The sequence below is a fragment of the Nicotiana tomentosiformis genome, chromosome 7, assembly GCF_000390325.3.
Source record: "Nicotiana tomentosiformis chromosome 7, ASM39032v3, whole genome shotgun sequence".
NCBI classification, from domain to species: Eukaryota; Viridiplantae; Streptophyta; class Magnoliopsida; order Solanales; family Solanaceae; genus Nicotiana; species Nicotiana tomentosiformis.
Genome location: NC_090818.1, coordinates 35,352,085 through 35,368,469, shown reverse-complemented (window position 1 = coordinate 35,368,469; position 16,385 = coordinate 35,352,085). Strand labels below are relative to the sequence as shown.

Below are 16,385 nucleotides of genomic sequence, written 5' to 3'. Positions count from 1 at the left end.
CGTTTGATGCCCCAGGTGCAGGTAGACAGGCTGACGGTCCCCTTTCTTAGGATCCTTGTTCAGCGAGAGTTGGTGTGCTCCATTTGATCCGGAGATGTTTTTGGGTTCTGGTACGATATGTTTGTATGCATATATGGGTATGACGGGGCCCAGTCTCATCCTTTATACAGTTGGACACTCTATTAGAGGTCTGTAGACAGTCATGTATAGTTGGATAGTATGTGGCCTTATCGGCTTCTAGTTTTGGATATATAGTTGTCTATAGCAGCCTTGTCGGCTTACCCTACCGTATTCCGCGTGTATATGTATATATGTCTTTTGGACATATTTTCCTCACGTATGTTATTCACATGATTCAGCAGTTTATTGACAGATGTTATTCATGACCTACCCTTAATTCATGTTTATATCTTAGACGCATGCTTAGGGGTGTTCGACAGGTAGGACTCGGGCACTCGTCGTGGCCCATCGGTTTGGGTCGTGACAAGGCTTTTGTCAGAGGATTACCCAATACAGCGCAAACTGCTCCGCCGGTTAATACAACAACTTTGGAGAACCTGCGTTCGGGGCTTGACAACTCTGGAAGTGGAGAAATTCCCAATGAATCTCGTGATGGAGGGTCAGATATAACGAATAATTCTAGTTTATAAAGTTTAGTGTTTGCAGAAACAGCAGAAGGAGCAAAACGAGCGTATAGAGCAAATACCTGACGTGCCTCCCGTGATCAAAGGTGTGTATATTGACAAGTATTCACAGCAAACCTGGAAGGCAAGTGCAGCACCTTTACTAATTTCCAAAAAGTTTAAAATGCTTGATATTTCCAAATATGATGGAACAACTGACCCTCAGGATCACGTAACCACGTTCACTACCGGTGTGAAAGGCAATGATTTAACCAAGTAGGAGATCGAATCAGTTTTGGTTAAAAAGTTTAGCGAAACACTCACAAAAGGAGTGTTAACATGGTATTCTCTTTTACCTGAAAATTCTATTGATTCTTTTGCTGAGCTTGCATATTCATTTATAAAAGTACATTTGGGGGCTCAAAAAGTTGAAAAAGAGATAGAATACATCTTCAAGGTTAAACAAGGGAGTACAAAATTGCTCAGGAAATTCGTAGATAGATTCCAACGAGAGAGGACAATGTTGCCTCGAGTACCTGATAACTGGGAGGCTATGGCATTCGCGAGCAACTTGAACGAGAAAAGTTCAAAAGCCACGAGGAGGTTGAAAGAAAGTTTGCGAGAATTTCCTGCAACAACTTGGAACGATGCGTACAATAGATATAGTAGATTAGTACGAACCTGCGGAAAGAAGAAGATACGGTCACACAGCCAAGGGCCGAAGAAAGACCAGGTTCGAGACGCTCAGAATTAGAAAGGAGGTCCGGTAAAAATAGGTACAAGCCATACATGGGACCCGCGGGATGAGACTCTCCATCTGAACAAGAGAATGCATGGTTTAATTCAATATCAAGACAAAAAGATGTGAGTTCTTCATCCAGGTTCAAAATGGAGCGGGATGCCCGAAGCAATGATCTAGTACACAAGCAAGAATAGGGGATTATAGCTTTAACATTAGCACCTCTGAATTTGTGGTTGTTTTAAGAAGTATGGGAGATAAGGTGTGATGGCCAAAAAAAATGATATCAGATCCAAACAAATGAAACCCAGATTTTCGGTGCGAGTTTCATAATGGTCATGGACATAGAACAACAGATTGTAGACTTTTGCAAGGAGAGGTCGAACATTTATTGAAGTAAGGCTATCTTACTGATTTGTTCAGTGAGAAAGGGAGACAATCATACATGAAGAACAGACAAGAACCCCCAAAACCTCCATCACCAAAGAGAACAGTCAATGTCATAATCGGAGGAAATGAGGTCAATGGAGTAACATACACAGCCGCAAACAAGACATCAAAAGTTATTGTCACTCATGGAAAGCGAGTATGCCAAGTCTTGGATGGCGACAATATAACATTTGATGATGAATACGTGGACGGCTTGATGATTTCTCACAACGATGCACTTGTAATATCTCTACTTGTACATGATACTAATGTAAAACGAGTTTTGATTGATCCAGGTAGCTCAGTGACCATAATTTTACTGAGAGTAGTAAATGAAATGCAAGCTAATGCTAAGGTCATACCAAAACCATGATCCTTGTCTATGTTTGATAATTCAAGTGTAGTTACGAAAGGGGAAGTTGTACTTACCATATTTGCAGAAGGGGTCATCAAGAATACAAAGTTCCAGGTGATAGACGCGGACATGGCCTATAATATAATCTTGGGAAGACCATGGATTCATGATAAGGACGTTGTCCCATCCACGTTGCATCAAGTTATCAAATTCCCTTCACAATGGGGAATCCGGAAAATCCACGGAGATCAACAAGCTTCGCGAAGTATTAACTCGGTGGTGATTGCAAGAACAATAGCCAATGATGCAGATGCGAAATAGTAATTACAGAATTCAGTCACGGACACTGTTATTCATACCTCAACGGAAAACACGCAAGGGCAGACTGATGTCGATTCGAGACCCGATGTGATCCAAGAGCTAGAGGAAAATGAGAACATTAAAACAACCACCGAGGAGCTCAAAGCCGTAATACTATTTGTCCACTGGCCAGACAGAAATGTTTACATCGGAGCAAATTTGAGCCTAGAGATGAAAGATAAGTTAATTGAATTTTTACATGCTAATGTAGATTGCTTTGCTTGATCCCATTCAGATATGACAGGTATACCACCGGAGGTGATGAATCATAAGCTGAATGTGGATCTTTTACACCCACTAGTCAAGCAAAAGAAAAGGAAGCAAGGGTCCTTCAAAAATCAAGTGATCGAGGATGAGGTACAAAAGCTTTTTAAAATTGGTTCAATACGAGAGGTAATGTACCCTGAAAGGTTGTCTAATACTGTTGTGGCTCCAAAAAAAATGAAAAATGGCGAGTTTGTGTAGACTATACTGATTTAAATAAGGCTTGTCCTAAGGATTCATTTCCTTTATCACATATAGATCAATTAATTAATTCTACCATAGGTCACGAGCTTTTAAGTTTTTTAGATGCATATTCAGGTTATAACCATATAAAAATGGACCCTCGAGATGAGGAAAAAACTTCGTTTATCACAAATAGAGGGACTTACTATTACAAAGTCATGCCATTTGGCCTGAAAAATGCTGGAGCCACATATCAAAGATTGGTGACTAAAATGTTTCAAGAACACCTGGGAAAAACTATGGAAGTCTACGTAGATGATATGTTGGTAGAGTCAACACAGGCGGGGGATCATTTTCAACATTTGTATGAGACCTTTGAGATTCTCCGCAGGTACAACATGAAGTTAAACCCGGAAAAGTGCGCTTTTGGTGTGGCTTCAGGTAAGTTTCTAGGTTTTCTTGTTTCTAACAGAGGTATTTAAGTAAATCCCGCACAGATCAAAACTATTGAGCAAATATCAGATATACTCACGAGCAAGAAAGAAGTACAGAGATTAATAGGCAAGATAGCAGCTCTAGGAAGATTTATATCAAAGTCATCTGAGAAACGTTTTAAATTCTTTTCAGTGTTGAAAAATCAAAATCAGTTTGAATGGACTGACAAGTGCCAACAAGCTATGAAGGACCTAAAGACGTATCTATCGAATCTACCTCTGTTGGCCAAACCAAAAGACAGAGAAAGATTGCTCATTTACCTCGTTGTGTCACAAGTAGTAATAAGTGCGGTATTGGTACGTGAAGACAAAGGTAAACAATCCCCAATTTATTATGTTAGTAAGTCTTTACTAAATGCTGAGACACAGTATCCACATCTAGAAAACCTTGCTTTAGCTTTAATTATGGCTTCAAGAAAGTTACGACCTTACTTTCAGTGCCATCCTATTTCTATTATTACTGCTTTCCCACTAAGGAACATATTGCATAAACAAGAATTATCAGGTAGATTATCTAAATGGGCAATAGAACTCAGTGAATATGATATCATATATCAGCCTAAAACTGCAATAAAATCGCAGGTATTGGCAGATTTTGTAGAGAATTTTAGCACGAACCTAGTTCCTGAAGCAGAAAAAGAACTACAAGTGTTTACCGGAGCTAATCCGGGGACTTGGACCCTATTTACTGACGGTTCCTTGAATGTTAAAGGAGCAGGTTTGGGTATTATTTTAATTCCACCCTCAGGTGAAGTCATCAGACATGCAATAAAATGTTATCCAATTACTAACAATAAGACAGAGTATAAAGCTGTGATTGCAGGCTTGGAACTAGCACGAGAACTTGGTATCGAACAAATTGTGATCAAAAGTGACTCGTAGCTGGTAGTTAATCAAATGCAGGGGACTTAGATAGATAGATAGAGAGAGAGAGAGAGAGAGAGAGAGAGAGAGAGAGAGACGAATGCAGCAATACCTCGAAAAGGTACGAGAATTGCTTAGATAATTTCAGACATAAAAAGCCGTATAAATACCTAGGGGGAAAATGCAGAAGCAGACGCATTGGCAAATCTTGCGTCTGTCGCAGGTGCAACAAATGCAAAAAATGATATTTTGGTACACTTATTTCATTCACCACTCGATCAAACCAAGAGTGAGGTAAATTTTAATAATTTAACTTAGGGATTGGAGAACCGAATTTGTGAACTTTTTGCAGTATGGTATCTTGCCCGAGGATAAGAAGAAATTCTAATTGTCACGGTTGAAAGTTGCACAGTACTGCTTAATTCGTGAAAATTTATATCGCAAAATATTTGGGAGACCTTTAGCACGGTGCCTCGGACCATCACAAACGGAATATGTAATGAGAGAAGTACATGAGGAGCATTGTGGCAGTCATGTCGGGGAAGATCGTTGGTAAATATATTACTAAGGGCAGGATATTATTGGCCAAAAATGGAAGAAGAAACAGAAAACTTCGTAGCCAGGTGTGATAAATGTCAACGATATGCCAATAACATGCATCAGCCAGCGAAACTGTTGCATTCGGTTATATCAACATGGCCTTTCATGAAATGGGGCATGAATATCATAGGGCCTTTACCTCAAGCTAAAGGAAAGGTACGATTTTTGTTAATTTTAACGGATTATTTCTCAAAATGGGTAGAAGCAGGTGCCTTTAAATAGGTGCGAGAAAAGGAAGTTACAGATTTCATTTGGAGAAATATTATATGTCAATTTGGAGTTCCAAAGGAGATTGTCTGTGACAATGACCCACAATTCATAGGCGCGAAAGCCATCGAATTTTTCCAAAGTTGGCAGATTAAACGAATTACTTCTGCACCTTATCATTCAACGGCCAATGGACAAGGTGTGTCTATAAATAAGGTTATTATCAATAACTTAAAAAAGTGATTGGAAGAATTAAAAGGCAAATGGCCAGAAGTACTTACCAGGGGTACTATGGGCTTGCCGAACAACGACAAAAACTAGTACGGGTGAGACACTTGTATACGTAACAGAAGCTTTGATTCTGGTGGAGATAGGTGAACCAAGCATGAGGTACACGCATACCACTGGAGCAACAAATGAGGAAGAGTTATGAGTAAATTTGGATTTAACAGAAGAAAGGAGAGAAGCAACACTAATTCGAATGGCGGCTCAAAAGCAGATAATTAAACGATATTATAACAGGAAAGCCAATTTGAGGTACTTCATGATTGGGGACTTCGTCCTCAAAAAAGTATTCCGGTCAACAAAAATGGCAAACGCAGGAAAGTTGAGTCCAAATTGGGAAGGCCCATATAGGGTTAGAGGCATTGCTGGAAAAGGAGCGTACGAATTGAAAACCATGGACGGCAAGGTGTTACCATCAAATTGGAATGCATTCCATTTGAATAAATATTACTTCTAAACGAGGATAATACCCACTGTCAGGTATCACGCAAGTTCGATTTTATTTCTTTATTTAATTTTACTAACTATTTTAGATGATAGGCAAAAAGCTGGCCTGTAATAAATGATGATATTAGACCCGAAAGACACGCAGAATACTGAATTATTCCCGGTCTAAACTACAACTTTTCTGATGAAAAAAAGGGTTATGCAGTCATCACCTAAAATATTACATCCGAGCCCCGTTTGTATTTTTCTTTCAGGAAAAAGGACCAAAAGAAAGGAGTTGATCTAGTGTTCGAGATTTCATACTTCAATGCTCCAACGCTGGGGAGACTATACATATAAAAGATTACACAAGGAAGGAAGATGTATACCAAGGGCATAGTTCAGCCTGAATCAAAACCTTAAAGAAACCCTTGAAGATTTTCAAAAAACATATCAAAGGCGTTCAAACTCGCAAAAAGGATGCAAGATATTCCCACGAGCTTCTAGGTTAAGGCCATAAGTTTAATCGCAGAAAGACATTCAAATTTATAAACCTGCTACAATGAAAGAAATTATAAAAATATTGTACGAACAGTTATGAAAATGATATACAAACTTACTTATTTGAGAGTTCAAAAAATAAAACAAATTACTTTTTGTTTCATATCTACTTCATGTTTCATATCCTTGCACCAATATGAAGATGAGACGTCATCTTCATCAATGTCGTTAATATAAAAGGGCCCTCTTTTATGAAAACCCATGCATATTGAAGTCACAGTCTATTAAGGCAATATAAGTGCAAGAATAATCTCAAAATTTAAAGAGCGGAAAGCATAATATGCGACAAAAGCAATAAAAATATTTATATCATTACTCTAAAACATAGGGGTGGTAAAACCTTCCAAAAATTGTCCAAAAAACACAAGGAGATTCCAACCAAAAACCAACAAACAAACACTTTCAAAAGTCGGGAAAGGAGAGAGCTAATGAGCATCATTTACTGGGGTAGAAGGATCAACTTGAGGAGAATAGGGTTGAACACCGGCTTCACCAGGAGCAAGTCCATCTCTGTCACCCTTAGAACCTTCGTCCTCGGGCGTGGAGAAGCTTTGACGCTGATGAGTCTGTTCAATTATTTCTCTAGATTTCGCAATCTCAGCATTAAGGTCAAAACCTTCCTGGATGGCTTCAGTTAAAGTCTCGAAGCGAGTGTTCAAAAAAGCCCAGGTAACGTCAAGTGATGACTTATCTTCAAGGGCTTCATATTCCTCCTCCCACTGCTCAATTGCAGCTTTCAATTCTTCTTTTTCTACCTCCGAGACTTCATAAGCTGTCTTCAAAGGAGTAAGAGAACTTTCAAGGAACTGAATCTTATTTGTAGAGGCACAGAAATCTTCTTGAGCTTGGGTAAGCATTTGCACCAGATCACCCGCGTAGATCTCTTTTTGGTTAAAGAGTTCTTTCAAACTCCTTATCTCTTCAGTAGCCTTGGAATGTTGTTCAGTAAAGGAAGATTGATGTCTGTCCTTGTCCTTCTCAACTTGATTGGAAGAAGCTTTTAAAATCGCTAACTCAGTAGAGACCATCCTCAGTTGTTGCTCCAAAGCTCCTTTCTCCTCGGCAAGAACGTCTTTCTCTAACTGAAGGCCTTCAAATTGATCTTTCCAGTTGTTAGCCTCAGTGCGTAACTCAATTACCTGCTGGTCAGTCCATGAAATCCTTTTCATAAGCTCTGTACCTGTCAAATTAATCTACAAAAAGACAAAAGGAAAAGAGTTATGAATGAGAAAAAAGAAAGGAAAGGAAGATAGGTAAAAATATACCTTAAGAGAAGAATGAATGATGTCATTTATCAAAGTCAAAGAACTGTGACCCTCCAACTTCTTCTTTTCCACGGGTCCTAATAACAGTTTCATCCACACATCAACTTGCCCATATTTTTTCAACAAATTCCCACCATCGGGGACTTCAATCACAAACTTTTTCATACCCCGCCTGCTGCTAGAAGGCTCAGCTTCTACACGAGGAACAGCAGCGGTGGCAACCATTGGGGCAACTCTAGGCAAGGAAATGAGGGGGTTAACAGAAAGTGTAACTAACAACACCGGAACGGAAGCAAGTGGCAACTCCTCGGAAATAGGCCCGAGTCCTTCTTCACCCTCAAATCCATGGGCGAATAACCTTTCAATGGGACTTGATAGGGGTTGTCTAAGTTACGAGCATCTTCATCAGAAATTGCCAAAGGGACACTCTACGGCTCATCAACGAGTCTGAAGGGAATTGAACTTGATGGGGGATCTTGAGAAACAGGGGTTTCATCATCTGAAACCACGCGTATTGTGACATGCAGTTTTCTCACCAAGGAACCTTCTTCGACATCCTCTTCATCATCAGACCCACAGGCTTCGGTAGTATTTCTCTTGGAGGAAGAAGTACCCAAAATCCGTTCTTGTACAGAACTTACAGAAAGCCTTACTGTAGGAATAGATGCGGGACTGATGCCACGAATGGCAAACCCTAATAAAAAAAAGGTGATAAAAAATTTATATATGAACAAGTAAAGAGAGAAAGAAACCACGAGAATAAAAAGGTATCGCGAGTCTTCACTTTTCAACCAAATTTTTGTGAAAGAAATTTTCAAGATCTTTTGCCCATGAGAGCAGCAGTTAACATTTTTTCTACCCAAGCACGGAAGTCAGGAATTTCTTCGAAGACTTCCATGGTTGCTGAAAAAATAATTATACGATTATGTAAAGGAACTCAAGACATCAAAGAAAGAAAAAAAAAGGAAAAAACACTTACGTGCAAAGTTCCATTTTTCTGGAAAAGGCATATTTTCTTCACCCACTAATCCAGTGGTGAGGCAACAACAAATCGGGCGTACCAGCCACGGTCACAGTCATCCTCGGGGCTGTGTAAATCCCTTTTACTTCTAGCCACGAGAGAGAAGACACTTTCACGAAACAACTTTGGAGAGTAAAGGTGAAGTAAGTGATGGAAGGTAAAAGGAGCGGAAACCAAATCCGACAAATAACGAAGGCAAGCAACTGCCCTCCATATTATGGGATCGATTTGACCAAGGCAAATATTAAAATAGCGACAGAACTCAATGATCATTGGGTCAATGAGAGGTTTAAATCCTAAAGTGAAAGGATAGGTATAAACGAAAGAGAAGCCAGCATGGTAAGAAGTGATTCTTTGGTTGGCACAAGGAACTAAAACTGGGAAATCTGGTTTCCAATGACATTCACGTCGAACTAAAGCATGGTTAAGGGAAGCTATAGAAGTAACTTGATTTTTCATGGCTTCATGATCTGACGCAAAGGAAAATTCTTGATGAACAATTTCAGAAATTGTAGGCTCACGCATGGGTTCATTCTGATCCTTACTCTTAGAAGAAGATCTAGGGGTTAAAGGGGCTCTAGATCTAGAAGAAACTAGTTTGACAAAACTACTTTGAGAAGTAGAACTGCGAGTAGATAAGGAACCAAGACTGCGGAGTCTACCACCTCTCCTACTCCTAGTAGGGGCAGTAGAAGGAGCAAGCTCATCGACGATCACAACTTTACGAGGGTCTGGTATTGAAGAAGACATGTTTAACAAAAAAAATATAGAGGAAAGATAGAGGAATACGAAGGAAGGTTAAGGAGATGAATACAGAGAAGAAGGAAGAGGATTTCATAACAATCAAGTGAGATGAAGTATTTATAAGGAGAGACAACCGTCATCAAAACTGATCATTATGAAGTGTCATAATAGAACTGTTACGTCATGACCGATGCAGTCGCAGAAAAACCCTAAAAAGGCACTGAAAAGCTGCAGAACCAATCAAGTTAAGCCACATGGCATGGTCATTAAATGGATGTGACGTACGTCGCATCGATTCTGAAAGGAGCATTAAGATACTCGAGAAACGGCAGCAAGGAATTCCCGCCATAAATACTTACTACTTTTCGAATATTCAGTTGAGAATATTCAGAAAGTGGGGGGGACTATCTGTATTAGTGGAAAAAAGGCATGACACGTGGACTATCACCAAGATGACAAAGCATGGTATGTGGACCATCAATATAGCGACAAGTGGCATTCTTAATTAGACGAGTTAAAAAATGCAAAGAGGTACAAGAGGAACACCCTCGGGGTTACACTGAGAAAAGAATCGAACCTGACAGCTGTAAAAGGAGAAACAAGAGCGGAATAGATAAAGACCGTTAAGAAGGGAAGATGTACGAACCTGTCATAAATAAGGAAGGGAAATCGATATATAATTATGGTTACGGGAAATCCTCAGCCATAAATACTTCCGTTATAATTATATATGGTAATGGGTAATCAAGGCAATTAATGCTATTAACAAGCCCGAATTAAGTAAGGAAACCGTTATAATTGTGTGCTCCTATATAAGGACTTAGACCTCATTTGTAATAGCATCAGATTTTTTATTGAAGTTTATGCAATCATTCTTTACTTTATTCACAAGGTTCTAACTGTAATTTTGGGAGTAATTATCAATCTGTTTCATATTTTCTTTCTTTGTCAATTATTTTTATTATTTGCTTTATTATTCAAATTATTGAAAGTGAAGTGAATTTTGGTTATCAGTAACACGATTTCTTTTTGATATTGACTTTGACCGAGAAATCTATTTTTGGGTTAAATATTTTGACTTAATTTTGGTGCTTATGATTGCTAAGCGCATGATTCATACGTATAATTGTGATGTGAAAAGTGAGATCTCAGTTATGTTATTTCTAATAATGTTCGGCTTAAGTTGTGTCACATAGACGTTAAATTAAAAATCAAGTAATTCAGTGGGTCCATGATAAACAGTCTTAGTTTACATCTATAAAAGAGGCTGTTTTTAACAAGAAACAAAATTGAAAGCGGCCAAGGTCAATAGATTAAACGGCAAAAATTATTTTTAAGGTAAAATTCCTAATTTTTCCAATGTACTCAAGTTCGGGAACATTTGATTCACATGAATATTTAGTTATTTTTGTTTTCTTGATTAATCCGAACATAGACCAATTTTTTTTTGTCGTACGCTTTAGAAAGAAGTCATGTTGTTTGAGCTGCCAATGAAACTAAACGTTGCGACTGTGTGTTGTCAAATTTGAACCTCAGAATAATAAATTACATTTGCTTAATTATTATTTCATCCGATCCATATTAATTGATTTTTTAAGTTATTTTCACACATATTAAAAAATTCATCTTTTAGTATTAATTAACAATATAATTGACCATATTAACCTTAATTTGTTTATTGAAAATACAATAAATATTCCTAGGCTCTTTACTCCAAGGGCAACTTTGGGAAAAAAAAAGTTAATTCTTTCTTGAGATTTGAAAAAAATCAAATATTGTGGACCACAAAAAATGATCAAAAAAATCAATTAAAGTGGACCACACGGAGTAATATTTGTTTGCTGTAATAGTGATCTAGGTATTATAATATGTAGTAAATATATAGTCAAATATGGACAAACCCCTAAAAAATTTATGCCCTTTTTTTTTCCATTTTACTGTAGGTAGTTGATCTCTTAACCACGACATTTCTATGAACACAAGATCAAAGATAAACTTATTTAATGGAAATGCTTATTGACACTCGTCAAGCATAAAAGTAGAAGAAAAAGAAGCACAAGAAATCTGTTGTACATCATGTGACTTTTAAAGCTTTAGGAAAAGAGTGCATAAATCACTTGTTTTTACCCTTTACTCTTTTCTTTGATTCTCTCAATTAAAACGGGAAGCAGGTCAATTTCCATTACATGCCCAAAAGAAAATGCACTGTTAAACCCTACGGATCCAAAAACACTAGTATGTGATTTGTCCTCATCTGTCTAAGTTTGTTGGATAAAGTTATTCGATACTTGTTTTACTGATGAGAGATAGTAGGTATTACGCAAAATTAATCAAGATATACGCAAGTTGGCTCGATTACTATAATTATATAAAAAGAATGCACTGTAAGGTATACCTTAATAACAAAGAACGAAAGCATGTAAATGAGTAAAGAGAAAAGGTATATGTTGTTGAATAATACAGTAGTATTTGATAAAAGAACATATCGACAAGTAGCCATTCTTTTCAGTGGGGTCCAGATATATGCTTTGTGACACTAAAAATTTGCAGGCAAACATGAAACAAAAGTGCTGCTCCTATAAAGTTTGAGTTCCTTTTTCTTTCATTTCTGTTGAATAAAGGAATACTAATGTGGTTTAGACACTTGAACAACAAGATACATAATTGTAAATGTAGTAAAAGAAACAAGTGTTGACAATGAGGAATCAGTTGTCTGCCTTATCATTGGCGGCCTTTCAGAATTCCCTTAATTTCTGACTAATCATTTCATAAATTATTAAACCTTACCAAAGTTTGGTAGCATAATTATAAGGTGGTTGTTGGAGACATTTTTTATTTCCTTCCCTCACATGGTGGTAAATATCAGGATTATACTTTTTCTATCAGCAACTTCAACCCGCCTATTTGTCGTCATTATATTTGCGATACTCTGTAAAATACCTATTTCAAAATAAATGTAAAATATTCAGTCTTACCCTTTGTTAGGTAACTCCGTCTTTAAAAAAAGAACAAGACAACTTTGTCATTTTAATCTTATACTATATGCAATTTTAACTAGACCTATAACAATTATGAGCTAAATTAACGAGGGAAAACTGAATCGTAGAGTATGTAATTAATTTCAAGTATTATTCTCTCAGCTTAGAATGCCGTCTCTCCAAGTGGAACGAGCGAATCCTACGTATTAAATTGGGGAACTTGTTTTTTTTTTCAAAATAGCTGTGTAAAGTCAATATTATACATAAATTTAGCAGTCTAACGCAAACATATCCTTCTAACAAACTCCTGAAGGGACGCATGAGGAATCGTGTGGATGATTCTATACTTGATTTAGCACTATTACTTGCTAATACATGACTAGTTATGTAATAAAATTCATTCCATTGCAACGTGATATCTATGTAATACCCTAGTTTTATCCTTTTCAAAAATACCAACCGATGAAATAGGGGTTACATGACACAATGTACGCAGGGACAGATTAGTAATTAGCAAGGGTCAGTAACGATGTTAATTAAGAAGTCAGGAAGATAGTTATACTGTAATTAGCTGGTAGTTAGTTGTAGTTAGTTGGAGTACAACTGTAAATTAGTGGCCAGCGGATACACATTGTATAAGTAAGAGCTACAGTACTCTTTCAGAAGACAGAATTCATTTTTACAAAATCCTCTCTAGAACCTTCTCTGTTTCTCTCGTAATAGAGCTCGACTAATATTTTCATTTCTCTGCAAATCTCTACATGGTGTCAGAGCGATGAGGCCACAATTGTGAGTCAGATGCTACGATTCTATACAAATCTATACAATTCATAGCTTGAGGAATTTGCAGATTCAAAAATGGTGACGACAGTCCTAGATCACAATCATGCTCTGTATCTTCATCCTTCAGACACAACAGGTGCGCTGATTATCTCAATTCAACTGACCGGATCGGAGAACTACTCTATTTGGAGTCGTGCGATGCAAATTCAATTGCTTGGAAAGAACAAGCTAGGGTTGATCGACGGAACATAGAAAAAGGAGGATTTTAGCTATGATTTAGGTCATCAATGGGATAGATGTAACGCTATTGTGTTGGGATGGATAATGAGCTCTGTCTCAAAGGAATTGGTGACAGGAATTGTGTATGGAAAGGATGCCAGTGCTGTTTGGGCAGATTTACGAGAGAGGTTTGACAAGGTGAATATGTCAAGGATTTTTCAGTTACATAAGGGAATTGCAACAATTACACAAGGAAATGACAGCGTTTCTGTATATTTTTCAAAACTCAAGGACCTTTGGGATGAATTTGACAGTATGGTTCCTCCTCCCTGCGTTTGTCCGAGATCTAGGAATTTTATGGAACATATGCGGAGGCAGAAGCTACTGCAGTTTTTAATGGGCCTTAATAAGAGTTATGAACAAGCACGAAGTCAAATTTTGATGACTAATCCTACACCAACAGTGAACAAAGCCTATTCTATGATCATTGAGAGAGAGAGTCAAAGAGCGTTGACTAACTCATCTATGACAGGTGAAGGAACAGAACTAACAGCCTTACTAGCTGGTAAAGGAAGCACTTATCAGAAGCAAAGGAAGAATTAGAATCTCCAATGTGATTTTTGCAAAATGAAGGGACGTACTAAGGAAGGCTGCTACAAAATCATAGGCTATCTGACAGATTTCAAAAACAAAAGGAAAGGGAACATGACCACAGCTTACCATGTACAGGCTGAGAATGCTAACCCAAATATGACAGGTTCTAGTGCAGTTGGCAGGCGTGAATTTCTTGATGTAGCTGGCTTATGAGATCTACCTAAAGCACCTCAACTCACCAATGAACAATACAATCAGATCATGAAGCTGCTTAATCAAGATCAGTCAGTGGATGGCTCAGCTAATATGGAAAATATTGTTTACTCCTTCCTAACTTGTGGAGAAAAGGGAAACTGGATAATTGACACAGGAGCAACCAATCATATGGTAGCAGACTTGAGCATGTTATCTGAAGTTAGAGCAGTTAGTCAAGCAAACAGTAAAAGAATACACTTACCAAATGGAGGAATCACCAACGTGTCACATGTTGGGAACTGTAAGATCACAGATACAGGGAAAATAAGAAATATACTCTATGTTCCTTATTTTCAATATAACCTCTTATCAATATCTAAAGTGACTAGAGAACTACATTGTATGGTTGGATTTTATCCTTATTTTTGCATATTCCAGGACCTCTCCAGTGAAAAAGTGAAGGGGATTGGTAGGGAGTAGGATGGCCTCTACCTCCTAGTCTCACAACCACCTACTAGGAGTGGAACTGAGGATAAGACAGTGACACAAGGATTCTGTACATAACAAGTAGAGAAGGATATACTGCTTTGGCATAGGAGGTTGGCTCATGTATCTGGGAATTCACTAAAGGAATTATTTGGTTTTAATATAGATGAATGTAAAATTGCTTTGGATAATTGTGAAGTCTGTCCAATAGCTAAGCATATAAGAATACCTTTCCCTTCTAGTACTACTAAGTCAAAAAAGAGTTTTCAATTACTGCATATGGATGTATGGGGACCCTATAGTACACATACATCTGATTGAAATAAATTTTTCTTAACAATTGTGGATGATTATTCTAGAGTAACTTGGATATTCTTACTCAAATTCAAAGGTGATGTGATAATTGTTATGAGATCCTTCCTTAAAATGATCCACACTTAGTTCAATATTATAGTTCAGAAAGTGAGATCAGACAATGGTGGGGAGTTCATGAGCTCAGAAATGCAGGAATTGTTTAATGGATTGGAATAGTTCATCAAAGATCTTGTGTCCACACACCCCAACAAAATGGGGTGTAGAGAGAAAACACAGGCATCTACTTGAAGTTGCTAGAGCTATTAGATTTCAGGGTCATATACCATTGAATTTCTGGGGACATTGTGTGATGGCTGCAGCTTATCTCATAAACAGACTACCCTCTAAGAACCTTGGAGGAAAGTCTCCTTATGAGCTACTTTTTGGCAAGAAACCTAGCCTAAATCATCTAAAAACTCTTGGTTGTTTATGTTATGCTAGTGTACTACCTAGGAGAGATAAATTTGCCTGCAAAGCTATCAAAGTTGTGTTCATGGGATTCTCTGCTGTCTCAAAGGGATATATCCTGTATGACTTGAAGGAGCATAGATTCTTTGTCAATAGGGATGTTTTGTTCAAAGAAAATATTTTCCCCTTTCAAGCTATGCATGAAACCTCAATGCAATTGGCTACTACTCAATTACCATCTGAAGATATCAATCCACCTGCTAACCAAGCTCCTGAAAACTTGTCAGACACCTCACTCATTGCAGAATTTGTTGATGATGAAAATACATTACAACCTGCGTTACCTGTGGATACTCTTCTTCCTTCATATGAGGATATTCCTGCTGCTTCAAACACTTCACCTATTTCAAATGATCCTCCTGAGCCTACTACTGTCATCACTGCTCTTGAACCCTTCAGGAAATCTCAAAGAGTAATCAAGGAGCCTATTTGGTTATCTGACTATGTCACTAACACCAGGAAGTCCAATTTAGTTGTCTATCCTCTTAGTGATTACGTATCCTATGACAGACTGTCTTCAGCTCATCAAGCATATCTAGGAGTTTTCTCTTCTATTGCAGAGCCTACTTATTTCTTAGAGGCTTCTAAGGATAAGAGGTGGGTTGATGCTATGAGAGCATAAATACAGGCTTTACAAGATAATCACACCTGGGAATTGGTTCAATTGCCTCCAGGGAAAACTCCAATAGGATGCAAATGGGTATACAAGGTCAAGCTCAAGGCCAATGGTGAGATTGAAAGATTCAAGGCTCGATTAGTTGCAAAAGGTTACAACCAGCAAGAGGGGATAGACTACACTGAGACCTTCTCCCCAATCGTCAATATAGCCACTGTAAGGACAGTACTTACACTTGCAGTTGCTCAACAGTGGTTTGTCCATCAACTTGA

General features: G+C 37.9%; 2 protein-coding genes across 2 annotated transcripts; both read left to right on the top strand.

Annotated features, from left to right (window-relative positions):
* Positions 1-419: 419 nt before the first annotated feature.
* On the top strand, positions 420-2,467 carry LOC138895472 (uncharacterized). Its single transcript, XM_070180161.1, has 3 exons — positions 420-619; positions 1,786-2,087; positions 2,196-2,467. Exons 1-3 carry the CDS (start codon positions 420-422, stop codon positions 2,465-2,467), a joined length of 774 nt encoding a protein of 257 aa, XP_070036262.1.
* An 11,038-nt stretch (positions 2,468-13,505) lies between these two features.
* Positions 13,506-14,003, top strand: LOC138895471 (uncharacterized). Its single transcript, XM_070180160.1, has one exon. It carries the CDS (start codon positions 13,506-13,508, stop codon positions 14,001-14,003), a length of 498 nt encoding a protein of 165 aa, XP_070036261.1.
* Positions 14,004-16,385: the final 2,382 nt, after the last annotated feature.

Excerpts from the sequence above, each read along its gene's own strand:
- LOC138895472 (XM_070180161.1), top strand. The coding sequence starts at position 420 with ATGCTTAGGGGTGTTCGACAGGTAGGACTCGGGCACTCGTCGTGGCCC. Across the intron at positions 620-1,785 it reads AATGAATCTCGTGATGGAGG|TGAGAAAGGGAGACAATCAT; the intron begins GTCAGATATAAC and ends TGATTTGTTCAG. Across the intron at positions 2,088-2,195 it reads ACGAGTTTTGATTGATCCAG|TTACGAAAGGGGAAGTTGTA; the intron begins GTAGCTCAGTGA and ends ATTCAAGTGTAG.
- LOC138895471 (XM_070180160.1), top strand. The coding sequence starts at position 13,506 with ATGAGCTCTGTCTCAAAGGAATTGGTGACAGGAATTGTGTATGGAAAG.